Raw genomic sequence first — 18,748 nt, forward strand, 5'->3', positions numbered from 1 at the left:
TGTTATTATGTGGTCGGAACATTATATACTAACATTAAACCAGACAAACAACCATGGACTGCAAATTACCCTTGTGACTCATTATATTGTTCCAGAATCGGATAAATGCACTTACAGTCCCTTTGAGTGACGGATTTTTGACCATAAATAAAAATCAATTTGTCATCTGAAAAGCTAAAAAGGAGAATCCTTGAGGATCGTTCTGTATTAAAAGCCTTGATGGCGGAAGTTTTCCCAACCCTGCAATGTTTTTGTTCTTGCGGGGGGGGGGGGGTTGAATTTATTTGGATTCTATATATATGGTCAATTCCCTGATTCATAAATATGGTCTATGCATTTTAGCTGCTAGTCGACTAACGTCTGCCATCATACCGTAGAAGATTATTCCGGAAAAATCCCAACCATAATTTATATTAACATGAATGGCGCAGAAAACATTTCTAGGCTACATGGAAAGGATATTGGGGTTCCCTTTTTTAATTTAAATTCATAGAAAAAATTATTGGAAGACAAACTTTAGTTCTTGTGGTCCGTGGTACAATCAACACCACGAAATTGGTGGTAAATTGCTGGTACGACTGCCGCCAGTGGTGGACCTAATGCTATAGTAGCCATAACGTGTGCTCAGATCCTCTCATTCCTGGTGGGGTCACCTGCACCGGGCATCTGGGGCACCCGGGAGACTACCACATTCAATTGTATCTGCGTCCTTAGGACGCAGATACAACAGAATACTATGACGGAGCAGGAAGCTAGCTCCCTGCTCTGCCGTTCACTAAGGCGCTGGGATAGGATGCCCTTTCAGGCCGGCGCGATGACGTCAATGGATCACACCGGCCTACACAAGGATCCCATCTCATAGGCTACTGAGGAGACGGGGAGCTGCTTCGTTTGTTGGGTGGTGGATGCAGACAGACAGAATTTGTCATGTAATTCTATGACTGTACAGGGGGTTTAGGGAGCTTTAACACGTGCCGGTTGATGAAGTTTTTGCTATGCAGTTTTTGAGGCCACAACTAGAAATTGGTTCATAGAAAAGAAAAATTTTCCCGGTATCCTTCTCCTCTCTTCACAAGTTACACCGGGCATTGGTGCCAAAAACTGCATCAAAACAGCCCACGTGAAAGCCCCATCAGGCCAAGTTCACACACACAGTTTTGATGCAATTTTGGTGCCGTTTTTTTTTTAGCCAAAGCCAGAAGTGGATCCAAAAAGAAGGAAATGTCTAAAAAAAAAAAAAAGGACCGATGCATTTCCTTTCATGTTGTTGGCTCAAAAAAACGTAGCAAAAAACTGCATCAAAACTACATGTGTGATCCTGGTCCAGTTCAGAACAAGAAAAACAGACTCCGATCCCTATAAAGATATATTAAAATATGAATCAGTATATAATTACACCTAAATTCAGACGTTACCCATCACATCTCTTGTACTTTCCTAAACGACCTTTAATTTAGAACCGACTGACGTAAAAGGGAGAAATAAAATGTATCGTTAATCCGTAAACATGCCATGACCCATTTTTGGTCACCTGCCCTGGGAGTGATTCATAGTTATAAAATCCATTCCTGGATTAAAAAATGACAATCAATTGGTTCAACCTGATTGGAAACAGACCATCGTGGCGTTCATACGTCATCTGCCATTTGACGCTTAATACCAACTGAAAAGGTGTTAATACCTGTAATTCTCCGCTAACCTGAGTTGTGAAAATTCAATCAAAGGGGACTGGAAAAAATGTGGCTTATAGGAGGCGAAAGGCTAATCCCTGCTTTTCAGGGAGGTATCAAATACATAGAAGCTGCTAAGTATTTGTTGGGTCCAGTCTATGCAACTTTATACCCCGACTGATTCCTCCCAAGACAGGAAGAAAACGTCATCTGTTAATGAATCCACCTCCTTATTCTAGACTCGGAGATATAAAAAGAGCTGGACTGGTGGAAGCTCAGCCACAACAAGCACGGAGAGGGACATAGAGGTTGTACAAAAACACTGAAACAGCAACAGGTAAGAAATCACAAAGCATCTGCTCTGTCATGTGAACTGCGTCTAATCCTCTCATTTAGGTATTGACTTCCCTGCATGGGTCGAATTTAGGTTTGCTTATTTTATTATATTATATTTCTTGTGTAGGTTATTTTAATTATAAAAAATATATATATATTATTATATATTCATTATTATTTTTTTTTTATTTTTTTTTACATTCTGTACTTTTGTATAATTTGTTCTAGAATACAATAACTTCTCTATATTATGCTAGGTTAAATGATAGGTGTTTATCATGTTTATTATTTAAAAATCTATGAAAAATATAAAAAAAAATATTATTATTATTTATTATTATTGTTATTATTTTAATGTTGTTTTTTTACTTTTTTTTATCTTAAATACCATCATTTGTTATAATTTGTTTTAGAATCCAATAACTTCTCTATATTATGCTAGGTTAAATGATAGCTGTTTATCATATTTATTATTTAAAAATCGAAATATTTATATATATATTTTTTTATATTTTTTTTATTATTATTGTTGTTATTATTATTGTTATTATTTTATGATTATTTTTTTATTTATTTTTTTATTTTATTTTTTACTTTTTTTTATCTTATATAACATCATTTGTTATCATTTGTTCTAGAATAAACCAGATATATTTCCTCTATTTTCTGATAGGCATGGTTAAATTATATTTATTATTATATTTTTTATTATTATTAGAATTTTTTTTTTTATTATTATTTTTTACTTCAAAATGCTGCTATATTAAATACTGTACTTTTGTACTGTTTATTTTAGAATACAATTTAGCATTTGATATAATATATATTTTTCTACCAATAGTCCACCTATACATTATTCCTAGGTTTTATTTAACCGGTCAGTGCTGATGTTTGTGCCTATTACACTTCTAAATTAAATGGTATCACTTAAATTGAGTGTTTAGGTTTATGGTTTGACCATATAATACGGTATATACTACACTATTTTAAGTGCGTGATTTAAAACAACACGTCTGTCCTAAAAAATATAGCGCTATTTTTTTTTATTATGTTTTTATTTCAGTACAAGTCATGTAAAGTGTTTTATCCGCTTATATGTACAATCATATACAAACAGGAAAGCAATTCTATACTTTTTTATATTTAACAATGACTTTGTACTGAAAAGAGTTTCAAGGTTATTTCTCAGATGCAAATGCCTCCTATTCCCAAGACACTAAGGCCACGATCACACACACAGTTTTAATGCAGTTTTTGTGCCAGTTTTGGCTCAGGTTTTTTTTTTAGCCAAAGCCAGAAGTGGATCCAGAAGAAAGAAAAGACTGATAAATCGTCTTCATTTTGTGTCCACTTCTGTGTTTGGCTCAAAAAACGGAGCCAAAAACCGCCACAAAAACGTCATCAAAATTCTGTGTGATCCTGGCCTAAGTAAGGGCAAAGCCCCACGTGGCAGAATTGCTCTTGAATTCCGCTGCGGACACTCCGCAGCGTTAATCCGCAGCGGAGCCGTTTCTCCATTGCCTTCCACTTCTTTTTAGTAGGGTTCGTTTAGACGAGGCTGAAAATTCCGCTGCGGAGCATAGGGTGCGGAGCGGAATTTGGTGTCCGCAGCATGCTCTGTCTGTTGCGGACCAGTGGCGGACTGGTTGCGGACTCATGGCGGAATTTCTCCATTGACTTCAATGGAGATTCTAAGTTCCGCAATGAAGTCCGCAGCTGTCATGCACATGTTATGTGTGCTGCGGATGCGTCTTGCTTTTTTGACATGACATTTCTTCATTCTGGCTGGACCTATGTATTTCTAGGTCTACAGCCAGACTGAGGAAGTCAATGGGGCTCCCGTAATGACGGGAGCGTTGCTAGGAGACGTCTGTAAATAGTCACTGTCCAGGGTGCTGAAAGAGTTAAGCGATCGGCAGTAACTGTTTCTGCACCCTGGACAGTGACTACCGATCCCAATATACAGCAACCTGTAAAAAAAATAGAAGTTCATACTTACCGAGAACTCCCTGCTTCTGTCTCCAGTCCGGCCTCCCAGGATGACGTTTCAGTCTAAGTGACGGCTGCAGCCAATCACAGGCCAATCACAGGCTGCAGCCAATCACAGGCTGTAGCCAATCACAGGCCAATCACAGGCTGCAGCGGTCACATGGACTGCCGCGTCATCCAGGGAGGTCGGGCTGGATGCCGAAAGAGGGACGCGTCACCAAGACAACGGGCGGTAAGTATGAAATTCGTTTACTTTCACTAGGGAAAGTGCTGTCCCTTCTCTCTATCCTGCACTGATAGGGAGAAGGGAAGCACTTTTCCCGCAGTCCGCAGCAGCTAGTCCGCATCAATTTACTGCACATTTTGGGCAGATCCGCCGCAGAATCTGCAACGCAGATTATGTGCGGCATTGATGCGGACAGCTGCGGAGGAAATCCGCCACGTGTGGCCATGCCCTAAAAGTCCAGTTTTTAATTATTTTTTAATCTAGCCTAAAGACATGTTCAGACGTGGCAGAGTTGCATTGGATGTCCGTAGCAGACTTTTTTTCCATTACTTTCCACGGCTTTTTACGTAACCGTGCAGACGTTGCGGTGCAGAAATTTCATTGCGCAGCATGCATGGCTGCCAGCGGCGATGCAGAGGATATTCACTGCACAAACGGTCAACTATGCAAACGTTGCTGCAGATTCGTTGCGTACTTGTCACGATTTTCAGCAAAATCTGCACCGGAAAATTTCTGCCACATAAAATAATAATAATAAGATTTATTACAATAAAAAACATTATAAAAATTAAAGGAATAATATATATGTGTATTTATAGTAATTAATATATTATTATAATAATAATATACGTCACAAAAACATATTCTGCAAAAAAAAATATTCTGTAATATATATATTTTTTTACATATTATTATTTTACTAGTAATTATAGTAATTCTAATAATAATAATAATAATAATAATATGAATTATTATTATATTATTATTATTATTATTATTATTATTATTATTATTATTATTATTATTATGGTGAATATTATTATTAATACAAAAAAAAAAGATAAATATTCGATCCTGATGTTGAAGATTTCTGAGTATCCTGAAGTGTCTGTTCTTCTACAAGTGCGTGGGATGACATAAATAATCACGGTCCATTAACCATACATGCATTTTCCGTACATTATTTCATACAATACATTTTTATGTTGTTACATTAGTGATAGAATACAGGTCGGGATGAATTAGAAACATGAAATAATATTATTGTAGATTCATATTAATACAATAGCGATGCCAGTTCTCCAAGAAAGGGGCACTTGCTATTCAATGGTAACTACTTTGCAATGCCGTGTAGGATTGCGCAGCCTTTTTACCCTTTTTGTTAAATTGTACAGATTCCATTCATAACATACAATATTGTAAGAGTCAAGAAAAAATCATTTGCATATTTTCCTACACACAAAGCTCCACAGTGGCTAATAAAAGTCATAGTTTTCAGAAAGTAAAAGAAAAAACAACATTTTATCGGGTACTTACTATTGTTGCAACTTTTTGTATTCACGTTTTATCCCAATTTTTACCCCAATTTTTCTTTTTCCCCTTCATTCTGCAACTGTAGTCATCCTTCTTCTGATCAGTGGTGTATATAGAAGAAAAGGGGCCCATAGCAAAATTAAAAAGGGTCACTTATTATAGTACAAGGGTTAGCCACATTCTGGTAATCTTTCTTTTGCCATGATTCTCATATAACTTTTCAGTTGGGCCAAATCCAAAAATCCCGAAGGTTCGATATCAGTGGAAATGATCGTTAAAGTGATTGTCTGGTTTAGAAAACCCATTTACAAATATTCTATTAGGGTGTTTTGATATAGGGGTGCCCTAAATGAAGAGCCTCATCTGTTAACTAGAGTCAAGAGGGGCTAAAAAGGTTTCCTTTTTTTCTGGAGGAACCAGCACATCTGTGCATTGATCAGACCTCCCATTCATTGCAAGGGGAACTGTGTAATGCTTAATTTCCCCTGTGGGGGCACTGTAGTGAAATTGAACACTTAAAATACGATCACAGATTACAGCTGATCGCTGGGTGTCCCTTTGATCAGCCTATTTTGATCCTTCTAACAAAAAGAAAGTGTCCTAAGCAGAGAACCCCTTTAAGTAGACTTTATTTGTCAATTAATCTAATACAGTGTAGAAAACAAGCAAGGCAGTGTGAGGTGTCTATTTTTAAAACCCTTTACCCAAGAGTTTCTTCACCATGGAGATCTAGGATATTATAAAATTTTTAACTATTATTGGAGTTACCTAGTCTGCAACGGCTTCCAACATGGAGACCTAGGATACCGTTACCCAATAAAGTCCAAATATGTCATCGTTCCCACTCATCGCTCCTACATATCAAGACCTTTAACTTATGATAGATTTGTGTTGATCCCAATTTGACTTGTTGGCTTGTTGCTGCTCTTTCCACACTGGCCTCTACTGACCTTAGAAAAATTCAACTTTTTTATATCTTCACCTTAACTCAAGAGATCGTGAGAGGTTAGCACCTTCCAACGTAGAGTCGTGAAAATTGTTAGGAAACCAGTTTAGACCACAAAAGTGGATCATGAGTTAACATTAAGTTTATCAGAGTCCTCCTTCCCGAGACAAGACTCTACTGTGTTGTGTATGTCCCATTAAGATCATGCTCCTTCTCGAAAATCCAACTACAACCAGGGTAATGCACCTACTTCTCAGCAATCTTCTGTAAGCTTCTAATCTTATGCCAAAATCCTCATTGGCTGTAACCACAATTTGTAGCAAACCCTTTCCCCTCGAGATGCCATTCCCACCATGTTAGTTGAGCATTGAGAAGGAGCTTTCTCCTACCTAAGTGTTCCGATGCACCATCATTTTCCTTGTTCATATAATCGCCATAGATGCTCCATTTCCCATTTAATCGTACACATCCATGTGAAAGAGAAGCTGCATTATGTAGTCGCTACTTGTTTGGGGACGAGAAAAAAAATTTGACCGTTTTTGTCCTCTTTTATGTCGTTTCTTCCTGTAAGACATTGAAAGGGTCATGAGAGGTCCTCTTTGCTTGCTCCAAAAACATTGTACACAGCAATTTCTAATAACGTTAATGTATTTATGTCTCTCACATTGTCTCATTTCAGCCGTCCTGCCTGAGAATGTTGCGGCCAGTTTGGAGCTGTATCCTGACAATACTTGGGGTGTTTATATTTCATGTTGGCGAGGTCCAGAGTCAGTGCTGGGAGAGCAGTAAATGTACAGATCTGAGCAGTGAGGATGGGATACTGGTAAGAACGGTCTAGACCATGGTCCACAAAGTCATTGCCATCTGCTACCATACATCCCATCATTTATGCTTCATTAGGACTTCTATACGACCCCTTAGTCAAAGACGAGCCAACGGGTGGGCAGATGAGACAACTCCCTTAGACACACACAGCGTAGGGGCTGAATTAGATTATTTTTCCTACTCCCTCAATACTTACAACCGTATGTTGAGAAAAGAGGAGGTCAAAAACATTCATGGTTGTTCAACATGGAGACTATTTAGTCCAGTGTCGCCATCCTTTACATTTCCACTGCAGATTGTTAGATGTTTCCAGATACTTCCTGGCCTGATAATGATCACAAGTTTGGACACGGCATTCAAAAGGGCCAAAAGAGAATTTTTGTTGGACAATTTTTCAATGTCGCTACATTTTAAGTGACTGGTTTGTCCTCCTGGACCTGGTATTTAATGTCGTTTGTTAGTAGATCTCAGAAGATGACCTCGCCAATACCCGTCTAAATATTGACCATCAATCAGATTGAAATGTTTCCCATTTGCCAGAAAATCTGAGATACTTTCAAATTTTACTCCGACATTCACAATTATTAGACATTGATATTGGCCTGATAGGTCTGATCATCATAGTCATAGATGTTTTTCGCAGGTAATTTCCAGGTCTTATATTGACCATCGCAATTTTCTAACATGAATATGAGAGCCAATTCAGAATATCGGGCCAATTTTAGTGTAATTTCTAAATATTCAAGTGATTCCATTATAGTTAGGACTCACTTATATAATTGTATTCATATATCGTGTTCTCATTTCTATCTTTTTTGGCAGAACCAATGTACAATAGTCCCCAAAAGAGGAAAAGCAAATGATTTCCCAAAGTTTTCTTCTTACTTTTGATGGGTTCCAGTTCAGTTTCTTCCACCAAAACATAACGACAGGAACATATGGAAATATGACCTTAGTCTGGGTTTACCCACAGTAATGTGCTACGTCAGGGGTCAGGAACCTTTTTGGCTAAGAGAGCCGTAAACGCCACATATTTTGAAATATAATTCCGCGAGAGCCGTACAATATGTTTAAAGGGCCATTGACAGATCAATCGCTCCAATGTTCACTTAGTACAGCAAGGAATGCTCCTCCCTGCTGTATAAAGCCACAACTGGACTGAAACAATGGTAATTAGCAGTAAAAAAATTAAATAAATAACTTACATTGTGAGCTTGCGATGCATGACATCAGTCCAGCAGTCTGGCTTCTTCTTTTTCCTGCGCATGACTGGAAGCTGGCATTCTTCCCACCTGATGTTGAGAGAATGCCAGCTTTGAGGCATTCGCAGAAGAAAGAAGCTGGAATGTTGGACATGTCACACAACGCATTGTCAGTTATGTCAATTATCTATTTTATTATTTTACAGCGAATTATTGTTTAGGTCCAGCGGTGGCTTAGTGCAGCAGAGAGGAACACTCCTTTGTGTACTAAGTGACCGCTGGAGCAATTGTATCTGTCAGTGGCCCTTTTAAAAGTGTTGGTCTTACAGAAAATGAACAAAAAAGAGAGGCTCAGACCCATCTGGGAGACCTCCAGAGCTGTAATAAAGCGCTCAGAACAGATTTTTGCCCTGATAGTGGTCCTTTAAATCAGTTTCTTATGCCCACAAGAGATTAATTTAAAGCCCCCAAGAGTGTAATATGGGTCGCAGATGTTTTTTAAGGCCATATTTTTTTTTTTTTTTTGGGGGGGGGCTATATTATGGATTATGTGGGATTATTTTCAGGGGTGAAGTGGGAAGGGGGGGTTGGTGGGACACACTGTATTACACAGCCCCTTTATTGATGCAGCTCACTGCTGCTGACCATGAGGCTGTGTAACAATTTCCATGTTATAATGTTCACCTTCAAAGCAGCAGCACAGCCAGGGGTTTCTGGAACGTCCAAGGGAGACACAAGGGAGGAGGCAGATGCCGCTTCACTAGGGGACGCAGGTGCGTGCTTGCAGACGGCGCGGCTATGCAGGGAGTTATGGGAAATGTAGTCCATGCTCCCTGCCGCTCACCACTGCCGCCAATGCTTATCAGGCCATCAAAGAACTACCGTATATGTCGGTGTATAAGACGACTGGGCGTATAAGACGACCCCCAACTTTTACCCTTAAAATATAGAATTTAAGATATACTCACCATTTCGTGCAGGAGCGCTTCACTATGGCCATCGGCGGCAGGACCCAGGACTCTCTGTCTCTTTGAACTCGCGCATGCGCAGATAGGCGAGGTACATGATGGGGTTAATTACTATTAATGTGAGGAACATGGAGGGTAAATTCATCGCACCTCGCGCCTCACATTAATAAGTGAATGAAAGCCGTGTTTATTTCATTTTTTTACAGCGTACACATCATAAATGATGCAAAAACATTGTTGTCCGCGCCATTACTGAATGTGTGTATTTTATGTATTGAGACTTATTTTAATGTTTATTGTAAAAAAGGTGAATGTGTATTTTTTTTTACATTTAACAATACTTTGTTTTTACTTTATTTTTAAACTTTAATGTACTGACATATATCAGATATGTGCCAGTACATTAGCCTGTGGACAGATAGCACACAGGCAGTTGTTAGGACATACTTGGGTATATCCTAACAACAAGAGATATGGTCAGACAGCCCTGGGGTCCGTCAATAGACCCTGGGCTGTCTGCCCATATATGGTATGGCCCTCGATCGCGTCACAGGAATTCCCTGTGACGCGATCCAGGGGCATCCCCCCTTCTCACTTTCCCCCTGAATGCTGCAGTCAGCTGTGATCGCAGCATTCACGGGAATAACGGCGGAGATGAGAGGTTCTCTGATCTCCGGCGTTATAGAGCGGGGCTGCGGCTGTGTAATACAGCCATTGCCCCGCTCCTGACAGGAAGTGCGCGCGCGGTCAGCATGAGGAGATGCGGCCGGCGCTGCACTAATGAGCGGCAGTTCAGGCACTGAAGACAACATGGGGGTGCTTTGTAGCGCGCCCGCCATGTTCTGTCTTCAGTGCCGCCGCTCATAAGTACAGCGCTGGCCACATCGCATCATCCTGACCGTGCGCACATGTTATCAGGACTCAGGAGCGGGGCTGTGGCTGAATTACACAGCCGCAGCCGCGCTCCCATACAGTCATGTATTACTATACTGAGCTGTGCGGCTGCAACGTGCATCCCTCCCATAGACAGGTAGGAGCCCTGTCTGCGAGCCAGATACGGCCATCAAAAGAGCCATATCTGGCTCGCGAGCCATAGGTTCCCGACCCCTGTGCTACGTGATCTGTCAAATGTCTTGTTGGTTCACTATTTGAACCTTGGTCTCCACCTTACATTGACACACAGAGATATTCTGCAATGACGTCAACAATAAGGCACACAATTTTTTTTATCCCATCACCCTTCCTATTCCCATATTAATGGTACTTGTTTTCAACAGGAATGTATTAAAGCCTGCAAGATGGACTTGTCTGCAGAGTCACCAGTGTTTCCCGGGAATGGGCACATGCAACCACTCTCTGAAAACATCAGGAAGTACGTCATGAGCCACTTCCGCTGGAATAAGTTTGGCAGAAGGAACAGCACCGGAATCGATAGCAACAATGCAGGTTACAAACGAGAAGACATATCCAACTACCCCATATTTAACCTTTTTCCCACTAGTGACAACCAAAACACACAAGATGGCAAATTGGAAGAAGAAGGTTTGGACAGACAAGACAATAAGAGGTCATATTCTATGGAACACTTCCGATGGGGGAAACCAGTCGGCAAGAAAAGGAGACCCATTAAGGTGTTCCCAAGCGATGCTGAAGAAGACTCATCAGAAATCTACCCAACAGAGTACCGAAGAGAGTTATCTGTAGAGTTTGACTACCCCGAAACCAACTCTGAAGAAGAGATGGACGACAGCGAGTTAATGGAAAGCCCAATTAAAAAGGATCGGAAGTATAAAATGCATCATTTTCGATGGGAAGGTCCACCCAAAGACAAAAGATATGGAGGATTCATGACCCCTGAGCGCAGTCAGACACCACTAATGACTCTTTTCAAAAATGCCATTATCAAAAATGCCCACAAAAAGGGTCAATAGAATAGAAGTTTTCACATAAAGCATTCTTCAGGTGAAACCAGCATGTCTTTTCTAGGGTCTGATATCAACCCTATGATCAACTACTATGAATCTACTTTGTAGTTAGCCGCATATCCTGCCCCTTATTTATGTTCTGTCACATTTGGTTTTTGAATGTTCTGTACAAAGTTTGCGAAGTCTCAAAAGGAAAGACCTACAGCAGCAATGTACATAAGGTAAAGGTGGATGTTTCTATCTGCGAATCTCTAGTTTTCCGTTTGCTAAATTATTTTCATATCTGAGGAAAATGTACAATAATGTAAATGATGGGAGAATAAACGTTTACAATCTTACTGGCTACCAGTCTATTCCTTCTGTTCTTCATTACAATATACCTTTTAAAGTGACCCCAAAAATAAAGCAATACTAGAAATACTAACTATAATGCCCTCTGATCCTGAAAATAAAAGTCATCTATGTATCCATTTCTAGCCTTCTCCTCTTTCTCCCCCTTCCAGTGCTAAAGCTTGGGTAACAATAATTTAGTGAAAAGAATGAGGGTTTGATTGGCTTTTTCTCAGGTTGGGTGTGTAATTTCCCCAATGCGCTCTCTGCAGAGGAGACCTGACCTAGCCATGATTAAGGACGTGCACAACGTCTGAAACGCGTAGGCCCCAAGACTGGACCGATACACTCTCCTGTCTGCACACCAGGATTCCTTCTTACTGGACCCTGTTTTAACCTTGATACCTAGTAAACTTGGAACAAATTTCCATTTTATCCTCTACATCGCTGGATTCAACCCCCTGCCTTGCCTGTCTTCACCCATCGTGTGCCGACACGAGATTCCGTGCGATGTCCACGACACACATGCCAAGTGTCAGGTGAGCTGGAGGATCTCTCCCATATCTCCTGTAGAAATACTAACTATAATGCCCTCTGATCCTGAAAATAAAAGTCATCTATGTATCCATTTCTAGCCTTCTCCTCTTTCTCCCCCTTCCAGTGCTAAAGCTTGGGTAACAATAATTTTGTGAAAAGAATGAGGGTTTGATTGGCTTTTTCTCAGGTTGGGTGTGTAATTCCCCCAATGCGCTCTCTGCAGAGGAGACCTGACCAGCCATACTTCACAACCTTTACCTAAGAATCATCTATTCAGCCAATCCAAAACCAATAAAAGTCATTTACACAGCTCCCTAGAGTAATCAATTTTCTCTTCTACTCCTTCTCCCCCTTCCAATGGTAAAGCATGAGCGACAATAATTTTGTGACGAGAGGGAGGGTTTGAGTGGCTTTTTCTCTAGCTAGGGGGGGGGGTGACCGCCTCTAATGCTCTCTCTGTAATAAATATCTGACCAGCTAAACCTTACAACATTTACTTAAGTCCCAACTATTCAGCCAATCCATAGCCAAAGATGAAGGTGAGCAGGAGGATTTGGACCCGTGTTTCCTATTCCAAGTTCGCCTGTAGAAAATATTGTACACTTAAATACAGTATGTTTTTGTTGTTTCTTTTTGGTTTTATTTACATAATTTTAGGTTTAGTGTTCCTTTAAGGACTGATACTCAAATCACTGTGGTATTAGGACTAAAAACAAATATCATATTTCAAAAATTGGAATGCCCCCTTTCTGTTCCACCAAAAAAAACTCCATCCTAAACCATCAAAAACATCACACAGAAATGTCACTGAGTCATATTTGCCCAGAAGTGCCATAGGATTAGGGTTATAGGTCCATACAACTTGTCATACGCTTGTCGTAAAACATTAGTGCCCATATGGTTGCGTTTGGAGATGATCAAATCTGTGAAAATTTGCCTTGCAGCAATTTCCCAGATGTGAAAATGTCCTATTACTGAACTGTATTTCAAGCATATAAGAAAATAGTAGATCATGGATTCATATTTCATCCTCATTGTCGAAACACAAGCAAAGTGGATTTTCACAGATATACTAGTTGGGATATAGAACAATGCCCAAGAGCGGAGACTCTTAGTTTCCTATACCTAAAATCAGTAAACCCCCGAGGCATAGCTAAAGGGGGCGCAGAGATGGCAGTCGCACCTAAAGACCCCATTGACACATAGGAAGACACCAGTATTATAACGGGCATATGGTAAGTAGGTGAGGAGCTCTATTACAGATTTTACATTGTGGCTCAGGAGCTTCAAGTTCCTCCTCTGGGTTAACCTAATATATTATCATAACTCACTTAGGTTTGATCGTGAACGAGAGGAACATTTTAACCAAAATTCAGACCTAGTATATTAATAGAAAGTCTATTGTGTCTCTAGAAATGGCACCAAACGTCTTCATCTAGTATTTGGGTGGTTTAGAGAAGGACCCACATCGATTCCTGTCCCTGCAGGGGACCACAATCTAATTTTTCTGCTTCATAAACACAGTCAAGACCAATTTCATTAGACATCATACAACCTAAGCATGTTTCAGAAGTGTAGGAGAGAACTCGAGAAGATACAAACTCCATACAGGTGTGACTCTGGTCAGGATCAAAGCCAGGACCCCAGCGCTGAACTTCTCAAGGGTCCAGCAATCCCTGGGTATGCATCCAAAAGAAAATCACTCCAGCCAAGAAAATGGATACCTACAGGGGCAGATCATTGTTGGTAGATGCCCCAGGTCAATTGCTGTATAATAATCGGGCCTTGGACGCCTTCCCCGAGTGTAAGCAATCATCAAAGTTTCTCAAACAGCTGAGTGCTTGGATGTGTGCAAAAACACCTCCAAAATCACCTAAAGACATCTTTTTGGCCTCTATATTGGTAGTACGATCCTTATTGTGTTCCATCTGTTGATTCGAGCTTCGAGAAGGTGGGAATCCAAACATTTTGTTGTAATATTTATGACCCGGCGTCTTGAAAGCTTCCTACCATTGCTGTATTCCTCCAAAATGTGGACATTTCAAGGTGACACGAGTAATGATTACTTGATGCACACAGCAATCAATCTTATGACCAGGAATGGTGAAATCCTTGGAGCCAGGTAGCCGGTTCACCTAACTTTTTGAGTGTTCTCGCGCGCACACCTCCACAGTACCCGACATAGGTACGGAAGCAAGGGGTTAATCTATTTCCACTCACTCATCTCTCCTGCAACTCTGTATGCAAATTCAAATCCTCCCCCAACGCAGTCCACACCCCCCCAAATAAACAACTCGCTGCCACCCCCTACCGAGTTCTGGACCCAACACATACAGTGCTCGTCTAGCAATAAAAGGGTTAATAACGTGTACATTCTCAAGCACTCAAAGGGTTAACACTAAAAGGAACCTTCTAAAGTGCAAGGACAAAGCTGAACTTTTCTAAGCTATAATGCAAAAAATATATAAAAAGTTACAAAAAGTTTAGGCAAAACAATAGAGTCTCTTCTGCTTCCTTGGGGGCCGGTAGGAATAAGGGCGCACATCTCAGACTTGGATTTGACCCCCAGAACTCAAACCCCCTTTTTATTGCCCTAGTCATATTTCATGCCCTCAGTCCTTGGATCCGGGCCTGCAGAGCAGCCACCAGGTCATTAGGCAGATGGGATATTCCATGAATGGACATTGAGGTGATTAGGCGGTGGGACATCTTTATTTCATAGGTGGATGAGATGTCCATTTGCCCAACTTTTGAAGTTGCACAGACCGGGCTTAGGATCTGTTCACATTGCATTTCTATACTACGTTTAGCGTAAAGCTCCCAGGGCATATGATGAATGTTTCCATATGGCCCTCATTACCCTCTGTCCTTTTGGTACCCACCGGCCCGGTATGCATTGGAATACCTTTTTTTTCTCTGTATAGGAGACATATGCCCCTGTATACTTATCCATCTGGATCAAGAAATTAACCATGTGGTTACCAGTCCCATAAGACCTTCCATTATAGATTGTTTTCTACTGATGTGAACAATAATTTCGTGATGCCGAAACCCTCGAAAACTCTGTCTCCCCCAACTGGCTCGTCTACACTATTGTCTCCATTCACAGTATGATTATATCTGAACATTATTTTGCAGGTGAAGTCTACATATAATATTAAGTAAAAAAAATGTAAAAAATTCATCAGCCAATCAATAACGAGATTTATTACCCCCCCCCCCCCCCCCCACTCTAATTTACAGGGAGATGAATTTAGGATTATGCAATGTACTGTCATTGGCTCCATCCCAAAAATTTCTAGAGACTCTTTGGCTGGTTATGGGGTTTGTTGGTGCGTGGCTTTCCATAGGGGGTGGGGGGGGGGGGGGTTGTCTGCCAGAATGCAATTTTTTTCTGAATATTCCCTGTATATTGTTCTCACTATAAGGACCTTACACTTCGGACAGTATTGAGGCAGAAGATTTACGGCAACAGTGATCTCAGATGTCATGTGCTGTTAAAGTTAAAGCCTGGATATCCCCTTTAATCCAGACTAGACCCCATAATTCCGACCCCAATATTAAGACCCCAGACCCCATAATACAGACCCCATTCTAGACCCCAATATTCAGACTTCAGACCAGACCCCATAATTCAGACCCCATTCCAGACCCCAATATTCAGACTTCAGACCAGACCCCATAATTCAGACCCGATTCCAGACCCCAATATTCAGACTTCAGACCATACTCCACACTAGATCGCAAAATTCAGTCCTCAGACGAGACCTCATAATACAGACCCCATACCAGAGCCCAATATTCAGACCCCAGACCAGACCCCATAATTCAGACCGCATAATACTGACAAAACCCCTTCAATTAATCAGACCCCAGGCCAGAGCCCTAAATTAACCAGACGCCAAACCAAAGAGAAAAAAAGCCTCCCAACACTAAGGGTATGTTCACACGCTTAACAAAAAGCGTCTGAAAATACGGAGCTGTTTTCAAGGGAAAACAGGCCCTGATTTTCAGACGTTTTTTGAGCAACTCACGTTTTTCGCGGCGTTTATTACAGCCGTTTGTGGAGCTGTTTTCATTGGAGTCTAGGAGAAAACGGCTCCAAAAACATCCAAAGAAGTGTCCTGCACTTGTGTCCTGCACTTCTTTTGACGAGGCTGTAATTTTATGCGCCGTCTTTTGACAGCGACGAGTAAAATGACAGGTCGTCGGCACAGAACATCGTAAGACCCATTGAAAGTAATGGGCAGATGTTTGCCGACGTATTGGAGCCGTTTTTTCAGACGTAATTCAAGGTGTAAAATTACGTCTGAAAATAGGTCGTGTGAACCCAGCCTTAGAGTATGTGCACACGCTAAACTAAAAATGATTGCAAAATACGGAGCTGTTCTCAAGGGATCACAGTCCCTGATTTACAGCCGTTTTTGAAACCATTAACGTTTTTTGATGCGTTTTTTGCGTCCGTTTTTGGAGCTGCTTTTCTATTGACACAATGAAAAACGGCTCCAAAACGGCTCAATAAGTGACATGCACTTTTTTATACGGGGGCGTCTTTTTCCGCGCCGTTTTTTCTAATAGCCACTTAAAAAAACGCCCCGTCTGAACAAAACGCCGTTTTTCCAATTGAAATCAATGGGAAGATGTTTGGAGGCGTTCAGCTTCCGTAATTTCAGCCGTTTTTCGGACTTTACTTTACCTCAGAGGAGCATGAATGAGACAGAAACACCTTCAGGCTGAACCTTCACCATTGATCGCCATAGACATAGGCCAAAACTTTCCTATTAACCCTATGAGAGACAGAATGGCATCGAACTTCCAGCCGCACACACCGATTCCTCATTCCAGAATTAGTGTCCGGGTTGAGGCGCTTCAGCCCTCCTCCTCCGCAGGTTTGTACTGTTTTGGCATAGAGCGCCCTGAGTTTGCATATCAGGATATGGTCTCCATTTTGTTTTTGTTTTTTACCTGCTCTTGGTGTAGTCACAAAAAAATAAAACCAGTTCCAGCAATTTCTCCCTCCTCTTCTTTGACCATATCCTGTGTCAAATGTAATACTGTGATCAATAGATAAAAACAATTATTCTATATTTCCCAGGAGATCAGCCATTTATATAACACCTCACGTACTTAAGATCAGACTTTATTTTAGCTGTAAGGCAACTGGCTGCAGCAGGAGCTCTACCCCATTACCTAGCAAAAGCAGACCAGGCACACTCTGCACGCCACTAAAAAGGAGCAATTGTATTCTGTATTTACCTTTATCCTTAAATTAGTTGTGCAGGATTAGAAAAACTTGGCTGCTTTCTGTTCAGAAACAGCGCCACACCTGCCCATGGGTTGTATCTGGTATTGCAGCTCAGCTTTATTAATGTGATCAGCTTGTTGTGGAGGTACGCTTCTAACAAATAGGGATTGTCCAAAGTGGAGAACATCTTTAAGGCCAAAATTGACTCGGTCCCCAAGGGGTTAAGGCATATGAAGACCCAAGCAACCTTGGGCCTGACCAATAACAATACAATGTAAGAACGTCAGTCACTGCACTACTTAAATAATGGTGTCGAGTAAATCATATTCTGTGACCTTTTATGATAATAATTCGTTTGAGATCATCATCGATCGTCTTTATGGTCTTGCCCTTGGAAAGTTATTATATGACGTCTTATCACTCCGAGCGCTTCTTTAGAACTCTTGAGTAGTTTCGAACTCTTCAAGCCTTATTGTTTTCTACTAGGGGAGGAGGTTATATGGCTTTTATACATTTAACCCTGTCTGTGACTGATCTATATTGTTTGACTTACGTTCTATGTTTTTTCTATTCACCGGGTCACATCTGTTACGTCTCACGCTGGAAATGTGGATCTTCTAAGCCGCAATCGGTTTGGCACTGGCTAATCTGGGGTGCAGAGTCTAAGCAATCTCCCCATTCGGCCCCCATAACTGGCCGATGCAGCGAGCACCGATCAACGATTGGTGCTCATTTGCTCCTGTCACATGGAGCTATGGATGGTGACGAGCGGTCGTTACTCAGATCGCTCATCCCCATCCATTATTATCATGTCGGCAGCGCGTCTCCCTGTTTATACACCAAAATGTGCTGCCGACATTGATAATATTTCCATTTTTTAAACCGATACGATCAGCAGATGATTGAACGTTTGCTCGATCATCTGCTGATCGCTGCCCTATTTACACCGGGCAATTATCGTCAATGAGCGTTCTATGAACGTTTGTTTGCCCTATAATCACCCAGTGTAAAACCCCCTAAAGATACCCAGGTCGTGGTCTCCAGAGTGGTCACTGATTAGTGGCGGGTGTAGTTGGAGCATAATCCGGAACAGAGACAATGGTTATCACCAGGATAGTGATCAGGATGTGTCAAGCCAGAGGACTACACCGTGTTCCAAATTATTATGCACATTGGATTTAAGTGTCATAAACATTTAATTATTCGTTTTTCAATGAAACTCATGGATGGTATTG

At 41.0% G+C, this 18,748-nt stretch overlaps 1 protein-coding gene and 1 long non-coding RNA gene across 3 annotated transcripts; one reads left to right on the top strand and one right to left on the bottom strand.

The window, feature by feature from the left end:
• The first annotated feature begins 1,878 nt into the window (after nucleotides 1-1,878).
• POMC (proopiomelanocortin) lies at nucleotides 1,879-11,739 on the top strand. 2 transcript variants are annotated; one of them, XM_075863799.1, is made up of 4 exons: nucleotides 1,879-2,007; nucleotides 7,161-7,304; nucleotides 10,754-10,848; nucleotides 10,978-11,739. In XM_075863799.1, the coding sequence occupies exons 2-4, from the start codon at nucleotides 7,176-7,178 to the stop codon at nucleotides 11,405-11,407; spliced, it is 654 nt and encodes a 217-aa protein (XP_075719914.1). In that variant the 5' UTR covers nucleotides 1,879-2,007; nucleotides 7,161-7,175; the 3' UTR covers nucleotides 11,408-11,739. The 2 variants fall into 2 exon arrangements, with proteins under 2 accessions (XP_075719914.1, XP_075719913.1); XM_075863798.1 differs by having other exon boundaries at nucleotides 1,881-2,007; nucleotides 10,754-11,739.
• LOC142760610 (uncharacterized) lies at nucleotides 5,545-8,599 on the bottom strand. Its single transcript, XR_012883326.1, has 3 exons — nucleotides 8,512-8,599; nucleotides 6,871-7,045; nucleotides 5,545-5,631 (listed from the first exon to the last, which is right to left on the bottom strand). It is a non-coding gene; the product is annotated as an uncharacterized LOC142760610 (long non-coding RNA).
• Nucleotides 11,740-18,748: the final 7,009 nt, after the last annotated feature.

The sequence above is a fragment of the Rhinoderma darwinii genome, chromosome 4 (assembly GCF_050947455.1).
Source record: "Rhinoderma darwinii isolate aRhiDar2 chromosome 4, aRhiDar2.hap1, whole genome shotgun sequence".
Classification (NCBI taxonomy): domain Eukaryota; kingdom Metazoa; phylum Chordata; class Amphibia; order Anura; family Rhinodermatidae; genus Rhinoderma; species Rhinoderma darwinii.